This window comes from Pocillopora damicornis, chromosome 9 (assembly GCF_964200805.1).
Source record: "Pocillopora damicornis chromosome 9, jaPocDami1.2, whole genome shotgun sequence".
NCBI lineage: Eukaryota > Metazoa > Cnidaria > Anthozoa > Scleractinia > Pocilloporidae > Pocillopora > Pocillopora damicornis.
Window position 1 is genome coordinate 6,636,299 of NC_142678.1, and position 9,218 is coordinate 6,645,516.

Genomic DNA, 9,218 nt, shown 5'->3' on the forward strand with positions numbered 1-9,218 from the left:
CGTATTTTTGTGCTCAGTTATATGAAACTTTCCTTTCCTTTTTCAAATGTATTGACCCCTAGTATCAAGGTCATTTTCCTAAAAGGTTTGACAAGATGTCATCACTTAACGGCGATAAAATAAAAATTGTATATTTACTAAATTAATTAAGATCAGTTATTTAAGGAAAAATTCAAATCGGGTCATTTGGGAAAAAACATGTTAATTGCTCTGTCATGAGCGTGGGTAAAAGGAAAAAAAATAAAAGAGCTTTAATTTCCTCAAGAGGATACGAACTACAGATATTCGAATTTTAAATTTCAATGCCGCACTGTTGAACTATAAAGAGCGTTATGTGCTAAGTCCAAGTGTATGAGGGGTTCCTGATTTGAAAAAAAAGAAAAAAAAACCAGAAAGTCCACCATCTCTTTTTTAACCTTTTCATGCAGTATACTCTTGACCTATTTCGGCAGCGCGAAATCTGGATAATTTTTCTTTGTCTCACTTTCGAGACAAAAAGTAGTAGCACTGGTTGTTATTTGAACTGTGATAATAATCGTGGTACATAAAACGTGGTTTATTTCATTCTACACATGATATCTTTTACCACCAAACAATACAAATCTCATTTCGCATCAGCGAAGATATAGGGAATAAGATGTATTCTCTCATTGTGAATATCGATAACAGATAATACAAGACTTCCCGCATTTCTCGCTTGTTCTTTTTAAAAGCTTCTAATAATAATAATAATAATAATAATAATAATAATAAGCTTTATTTCAACTGATAAGACTAATCAGCAATCTAATAGATTGGCTGGTATGAAGTAGTAATCAGCATGATAAATAGTATCAATCAAAATCAAAGGAGAAACCCTATAAAGAACTAAAGTATGAATTAAAATAACATAAAATATATAGAAAAGCTAATACTTATTTTAAACTACATAAATGATCAGATTTATCGTGTTCTAAAAAATATTCAAAAACTATCGCCTTAAATTTAGATAAAGACTGTATCTCTCGAATGTCCTTTGGTAAAAGATTCCACTCCCTAGCAGCAGCAGTACATTTAAATGACGTTTGGTCTTTGTAGCAACAATGTTCAATAAGGTAGAGTCTCTAAAATCTCTGGTATGAAAGGCTGATCTCTTAAGGAGATAGTTCTCTAATTGCTGTGGGCAATTTATATTATGTATAATCTTAAAAACAAGATTAAGTCTTAGGAATCTACGTCTACTCTCCAATGATAATAAGGAAAGCTTACTACGCATTTCTTGAGAACATGTATTACGATTTGTAGAGAGGATAGTACGCACGGCCTGATTTTGTAACCTTTCTAAACGCTGTGAGTTGTTCTTTCCACAGTGCCCCCATACGATACAGCCATATGAATAAAAGGGTAAGTTTCTAAAGAAACTGTGGTGCTGCGTCAGTGGGAGAGTATAGCAGGTAATTAAGTGTTAACAACTGGGTTGAAAACGTAAATTAGGCACCGTAAAGGGTAAAAAAGCTGACGTTTCGAGCGTTAGCCCTTCGTCAGAGCGATTGGGCTAACGCTCGAAACGTCAGCTTTTTTACCCTTTACGGTGGCTAATTAACGTTTTCAACTCAGTTGTTAACACTAAATTACCTGCGATACAGCCATAGTCTACTATGGGTAATATCGTTTGTTTATAGGTATTTAAAAGCACTCTTTGACTAAGAAAGGGTGCAATTCTACTTAACACCTTAAGCTTGGGATATATCCTAGAGGCTAAATATGTAATATGCTTGTTCCAGCTAAGAGTATTATCTATATAAACACCTAAATATTTGAAGTCTTCACACTGTTTCAGTAGCCTCCCATCCATAATGATTTGTAAGTCTGAAGCATTTTTCACTGCGTGTTTTGATCCAATCAGGATTGCTTCGGATTTCTTGTGATTGCAGATAAGACCATCAGTACTGAGCCGATCGGTAACTCTTCCAAGATCTTCATTTACATACTGTTCAGCAATTTTAACATCTTTAGAGCTGGTGTGAATGCCTGTATCGTCGGCGTGCAATACAATATCACAGCTATCACAAACGTCTGAAATGCTATCTATATGAATATTAAACAGAGTCGGGCCTAGCACAGAACCCTGCGGTATTTCATAGGTAATCGTCAATTGTTCGGAATCAGTTCCATCACATGAGACAAACTGGAGTCTTCCAGACAGATAGCTTTCAAACCACTCATGTTCCTTGCCAGTCACACCATGTTGAGCAAGCTTCTGTAGCAAGACATTATGGTCTACAACTTCGAAGGCTTTCTTTAAATCCAAAAACGCACATATTACTTTTTCTGATCTGTCAATAGCCATTTTCCATGAATCTACAGCTCGAATTAGGGCAACCATAGATGATGAATGTTTCTTAAATGCGAATTGGTGTTGTTTTATCAGACCAGCTTCTTGTGCATAATTAACAAGGGCCTTGTTTGTAAGAGATTCATGTATCTTAGAAATACACGGAAGCACAGATATCGGTCTGTAATTATCGCATTCTGCCTCTGACCCCCCCCCCCCCCCCTTAAAAACAGGACTTACTTTTGCGATCTTCCACGCAGATGGGTATCGGCCACAATTGTACGATTTGTTAAATATCTTGATTAAAGTTCCACTAATGTGGGGTGCAGCGATCTTCAAATACTTAGCCGAGATGTTGTCTGCACCAGTGGCCTTACTGAGGTTTATTGTCTTCAGAGCCATATACATATCTGAACCCAATAAAGGTTTCAACTTGAAGAGCTTAGATGGCGATGGCTTTATTGGTTGCGGTTCTGGGGGAGGTTGATTTGCCAACAATGTAGATGCAATCGTGGTAAAATACTGATTTAGTGAATTCGCTATAGCTGTCTTGTTAGTCACTTGGTTACCATCTATCAATAGTTTTACAATCTTGGTGCTCCTATCCTTTGATGGAAGGACTTGATAAAGTGTATTCCAGTAGGCTTTAGGGTTAGCTCGATTTTCTTGAAGTTTATTCTAAAAATAGGCTTTTCTGTCTTTCCTGTTACTGCTAGTTACTTGGTTACGGAGTCGCCTATATTTTTGCCAGTCTTCAGTGAGACCAGTTCTTATGGCCTTTTTATGCGCCTTGTCCCGGGTTCTCATCATTTGTAGCACAGAGTTGTCTAACCATGGGTGCGTTTGCTTTCGGAGTCTTTTCCTTTTGATGGGAAAGTGGGAATCAATTAATGATTTAAACAAGCACTCCCAAGCGGAATACATGTCATCCACGTCATCGAAAAACTCAAGAAAGGTCCAAGGAGTTTTCTTTAAGTCATTGATGAAATTTTTCCTACTTTCGTGGTTCCGAGTCCGCGTTGTCAAGATGCAATGCTTATGTGGACAAATTGCTGGGCCGTTCATAAGTCCAAAAACAGGGTAATGATCACTTATAGTTGTACTAAGAACTCCTGAAGGTCTGAACAGACTTGGGGTAGACGTAACGAGTAAATCAATAAGATCTTGTGTTACAAGTAACACGAGTGGGTTCTTGAATTATTTGTTCTAGTTCATTAGCAGCAAGAAATTCCAATAATCTCCTCCACGACGGTTGTCTTTTCTGTCCAAACGCTCCACTGAGTAATTAGGAATTGCCATTTCAGAGTCTTTGATAGAATTGTCCAGCCAGGTTTCAGATATAGCGATGATGGGAGGAAATACTTTGCTAAAGATCAATCTCAATTCATCGATATGTTGAAGAAGGCTTCTTGCATTTAAATGAACCAGCATGTTCTTACGTTTACTTATAGTTTGCGTATTTCTGTCCTGTATTAAACTTACTTCAGGGTCAAAACCTGGATTAGGATGAACTTCTCCACAGAGGGCTAAATTATCCAGTTGAAAAGAAGCAGTTGAATTGCAGTGATGGTAGATTCTGCGAAGGAAGAAGTGCTTCTTACGCTTGGGAACAAGCTTGAAATCAAGATGGCTGCCCAAACCAGAACGCTTTACAAAAGCGTGGCACAAGTTGGTGATCTCACCATGCGTCAAGTACTTTCCATTAGATCGTGGAGGCAAGCAACTCACTTCGGTTATTAAACATCTCTTGAGGTGCAACAAGCCTCTAGCGCAAAAAATTGTCAAAAAGAGGAGAATTTTGAGAGAGCGAGCAAAAGCACGTCCGACTCCCATGATGACCGCTGACCATTCTAGTAAGAATCAAGCTCATAGAAATTTGAACATAGAACTAACGGGATCGATAGAAAGTCTCTTCAAGCGCTGCTTTCTGGATTTGTGACATTATCAAACGCGGAATACGATTGAAAGAGAGAAAGAAAAAAAAACTATGATAAATTGGAATAATTTCGATAATCAAAATTGGCGTGAAAGGTTCTTCGACAATGGAGGGCTCTCAATGGTTTACTTATGCTTAGAAAGTTTTGGGGGAGTATTGCATGACATCCCAATAAACGTCTAAGACTACAAAAACCTACATTTGAACCTAATCTAAAAAGTGTTATAATTTTTGTTTTGTTTTTGTTTTTGTTTCTGTTTCTGTTTCTGTTTCTGTTTCTGTTTCTGTTTCTGTTTCTGTTTCTGTTTCTGTTTCTGTTTCTGTTTCTGTTTCTGTTTCTGTTTCTGTTTCTGTTTCTGTTTCTGTTTCTGTTTCTGTTTCTGTTTCTGTTTCTGTTTCTGTTTCTGTTTCTGTTTCTGTTTCTGTTTCTGTTTCTGTTTCTGTTTCTGTTTCTGTTTCTGTTTCTGTTTCTGTTTCTGTTTCTGTTTCTGTTTCTGTTTCCGTTTATGTTTTTTTGTTTTTTTTTCGGAAAAGAGCTGCCAAACGGTACGATTTTTTTTAAACTTACAGTTGACAATTGTTCACATCAGATACGCGAACAACACAACCTCAACGAGCGTAATATACCTCGTTGATAAACTATTAAACAAACACATTTAGAAACACTCAAGATAACAAGAGAAAAAGGAAATTGCTACTTCAACGCCAGCAGCTTAAAATCAAGTTCACGTTCTCTAACTCAGTATTTTACTGGGGAAAAAATTGATGACTGCCTTTGTTTAAAGAAGAAAACTATAATCGTGTCAGTACCTTATCAATTTTTTTATTCTTTGATATTTTCCTAACAATTGAAAATAACACGTTAAACTTTCTTTCTCATTCAAATTTTCTTTGGATAATTTTTCATGGAGTATGTGGGATCTGAAGGCAAATAAACGTGTGCAACGATGAGTATATCGTACGATATGTGGTTTCAACATGGGAGAAACGGTTCATTTTGTGTTGGATCAATCGTGAGAGTGAGACTGTTGTAGGTCGTAACAACTGACGTTTGGACAACTTAAGTGAAAGGGGAAGGTCATAATAAGAGAATGACCAAAGGCTATCGGAGACGAAATTTTCCGCAATACGCTGAGAATATTCAAATATTGTCAAAATGAGTGAAAGTTGTCAACAGCCCTAAAAAGAGGATCGTCTGAAGTTTTTCTATGACAAGGAAATTTTTTTTCTTAATTGAACTTTGCAGTCGTGGAAAGTTTCTTCATTCTACACCGAGAACTTCTAATAAGCAGCAGTAGGATTAAAAGAAAATACTATGTGAGGTTAATTTCTGTCTCTTACCTCTCCGCGTCTGCTGCTTTCAAGTCAACTGCACCTTTTTCGATTTCGGTGCTGTTCTCTCCATGTTGCAGGGCGAATCCTATGGCCAGGATAAAGCCGACCAATACTAAAAGGAGCAGTCTGTTCATTTTTCTCATTTACAACTGATAAGCTTAAAACGGTGACTTTATTGCCATAAAATCAGTCAGAATCGGAAGAAAATGTCATGTCAACCGCCGGATAGATAAGCAGGTAACCTCTTTGACGTCAAATATATTGACAACTCTGGAAACGTTCACTCATGTCTGCCTAAACTTCTGAACACAAAGGTGTATATTACCCATTATAATAAAATTCGGATCTAACGCGCGCTGTCATTGGTTGAAAGAGCGTGCTCTTAAGCTGTCACGCCATCTGCCAAATTGTACTATGTTCGACCTTTTCCGGGACTTCTTTTTAGCTTTTTTCCCATAATTGAAAGTGACATTTCGGAACAAGCGAGCTGGCAAGTAGCAACAGAAGAACCAAACAAAGGAAAGAAATGATGAAAAATATAACCAAACTGGCATAACTGTTAAAATTCATTCTAATCATGACGGTGTCTGAGCGAATATGATCATGCTGAAGTCCATCGCGTCTCCCTCGTCATGGCGATCTCCGGTCATCACAGAAAAGCAAGCAAAAGAAACTACACCGGCCACCCTTCGAGTGAAAAAATAAGAGCTTGCTCTGATATCCTTTCCGATGCGTTGAGTGGAAAGTAACATCTGTCACTGCAGCTGAGTTTTGCCGCGCTGTCATCCCGATCTTCATGTTCCGGTGAATTCGGCTGCACTCAAGAAGTGGGCAGAAACACTCGACTACGTTTCGTGTTTCTCCCTACACTTTTTTCGTGCTGTAGCCGCTTCCTAAGTGCTTTATAACAGAACAGAGTACAGTCAAGGCTTCCTATTTGTTAATTACATTATTTCTATTTCCATGACTGCATGCGAGGAGTATTCTCATTGCATTGTCGCCTTCGAGTAATGAAGCATTTTTTCTGAATACCATATTACTTCTTTTACATTAAAACATCATACTTACAAAATACATGGATCAACATGGAAACATATTTACAGTGCAACGACTTCAATCGGGGCCATCCAAGGTTATTTAACCAATCAGAAGCTGATTCGTTAACAAAGAATTTCGATTTTGTGGTTTTAAAAGCCAATCAGATTTGTTCCTAAATTTAACTTGGTGGTGGGAACAGAGGCGACAGATCCTAAAATACAAGTATCCTGAAGCGACCGCGATCAAAGTTCGGGATTTACTGACCGGTCAAAATTTATAAACAATTAGAAAACATGAATTGGCCTTTATTCCAACCAACAAACCTCATAAAAATACGGAAGCCGAAAAATGTGGATCTAAAGGGAAATCCGCAACGAATATATCCGACTTTCCATCTGTATATAGAACTTCGCTACTATGTGGTAAATACGGCCGATAAAATTGTCGGTCAAACCTTTCCCAGTAACCAAACATTCTCCCGCTTAGAGTTAAAGTTAAACAGACATTTAAACGCAACAACTTGAATTGTGTATTCACATGTAAACTGTAAACTCAACATTTCAACATAACATAATACAGTATAAATGATGCGGTCTTCCATTTACACTAGTGAAAGAATGTCAACATTAGCTCGCTTGTAACGCTCGAGGTCGTATTCTCTTCTTTTGAGATAAGATGCAGGCTGGGTAGAAACTTGTGGCTCGGTGACTTCTCCAAATCCGGCTTCCTCAGAAGTTTTGGCGGTAAGACGAAAAGTTTTGTGGCTGCTGGTGTTGTTGAGAAAGACAAAATTTCCCGCTGAAGGGCTGGTGAATGAAGGAGTCTGATCATAGGATACTTGCCTGGGTAAAGCGGGAAAAAGCTGTCGTGGTGGTAACTGTTCGCTCTTTAGGTTCTTTACCTTCTCTATTTCACTTTCGATGATTCGTTTCTCCGCCATCATTAATTTGTGAGGTGAAGGAAACAGGACATCGAGATCCGACGACTTTATGTATTTCAAAGAATCTACCGTGCGGAAACCTCTGCTTTCAAATTCCCAAGCTAGACGCTCGAGTTCGAGTCCATTAGAAATTGAACAAAGCCGTTGGTACACTTCACTTTTCGGCGTTGCCATCATGGCGAGAAAAAGCAGGAAATGACTCAAAGATGAACGCAAATTTTTATATTTCGATGCACATCGCAGATTACATACCAGCGTGACAGCTGTCAAAACTTTTCAGGCTTGAAAATTTCAATTCTCGGAAAAAAGATAATAAACCACGCTTAAATTCAATTTTATTACATTGTAACAACGAAGCCACAAAGGCTTTTTGTACTTATATTTGATGTTTCTACAAAATATTTATATGAAAAAAAAATAATAAGTAACAATGCACACTTACAAAATTTATTTTTATTTTCTCAAAAAGGTAAACCACTAAGTTCTTTGTTTATCAGATGTAATTTTTCTCGAGCACCAAGGCAATTCCAGCTAGTTTATCACGCGTATGATTGCCAGGTACAGATATTCACATAAAACAAGAAGATCAAGAACTCCTTATGAGTTTCTTTCTGTATCAAATACCCACAGTGCCTAAAATATGACATCGAATTCTTTTGCGTGATTCTGTCGCATGCTTCGTGAATGGCAATTTCTGTTTCACTCGCAGCCAACAACTGATTTCTGTTGAGAAAAGCCTTTATCTGGTGAAAACATAGTTCGCGAGTGTTCAAGTGCGGAGAGTACGGAGGCTGGAAAAGAAGATTTACTCCAGATTCACCAAGAAGATCCCTCAAGGCTCTTTCTGTGAATCTCCCGTGATGAAATGGACAATTATCCATGATAACAGTATCACCCCTTTCAAGGAGAACAGAACCATCCCGCCTCGTTATTTCCACAGCTTCCTCAAAGAAAAACAAGAGTTCGTTACCGTTGGAAACGCCTTCGAGTATATTTACAAAATCGACTCCCACACAGGAATGTAAAAGATTTATTGTAAAAGTTGCATTGGATGCAGATCTCTGGATTTCAAGGGCAGGAGTCCCGATTATTGAATTTCCGTATCGTCTGTTCATTGTAGTTTTTGTAACACTTGCCTCGTCGAAAAAGTGGATTGTACTGACAACCAAATCACTGACCTGATTAAGAGAGAAGTTCGTACGGGCTTCGATCTCTGCTTTTCTAGATTCAGACGGAAACGTGTGAATTTTCTTTTTTGTCATCAGTAGTTCGTTTCTAACGAATTTGATAATTGTATTTGGATGAGGCAAGTCCGCTGGGTGTAGAAAACCATCCAATACAAGTCTATTCTGTAATTCGGGGGTATAGATACTAGGTTTATAATTTTTTTCAATTTCAATGCATTCAGCAGCATCTGGAGTCAGAACAGTGTGACCTTTGTGGCGTTTTGGTGGTTGAAAACAAGAGTTTGTCAAATCGTAGTCACGCAAGACATTTTGAACAAAACGACGACTTGCACAAAGTTGTTGTGCAACTGTGCGCTGAGATACTCCATCGTGGTGAAGATCGAAGACCCTTTCGCGAACAAAGTTTGGTAAACGTCTACCGTTATCGAAAAGCCCACCAGCCTGATTGATTCTAGGTTGCACGGACAT

At 38.1% G+C, this 9,218-nt stretch overlaps 1 protein-coding gene across 1 annotated transcript; it reads right to left on the reverse strand.

Annotated features, from left to right (window-relative positions):
• Nucleotides 1-8,102: 8,102 nt before the first annotated feature.
• On the reverse strand, nt 8,103-9,218 carry LOC149039859 (uncharacterized). Its single transcript, XM_089183196.1, has one exon. The coding sequence runs from the start codon at nt 9,216-9,218 to the stop codon at nt 8,103-8,105; it is 1,116 nt and encodes a 371-aa protein (XP_089039322.1).

Coding starts and splice junctions, on each gene's coding strand:
- LOC149039859 (XM_089183196.1), bottom strand. CDS start 9,218: ATGTCCGTGCAACCTAGAATCAATCAGGCTGGTGGGCTTTTCGATAAC.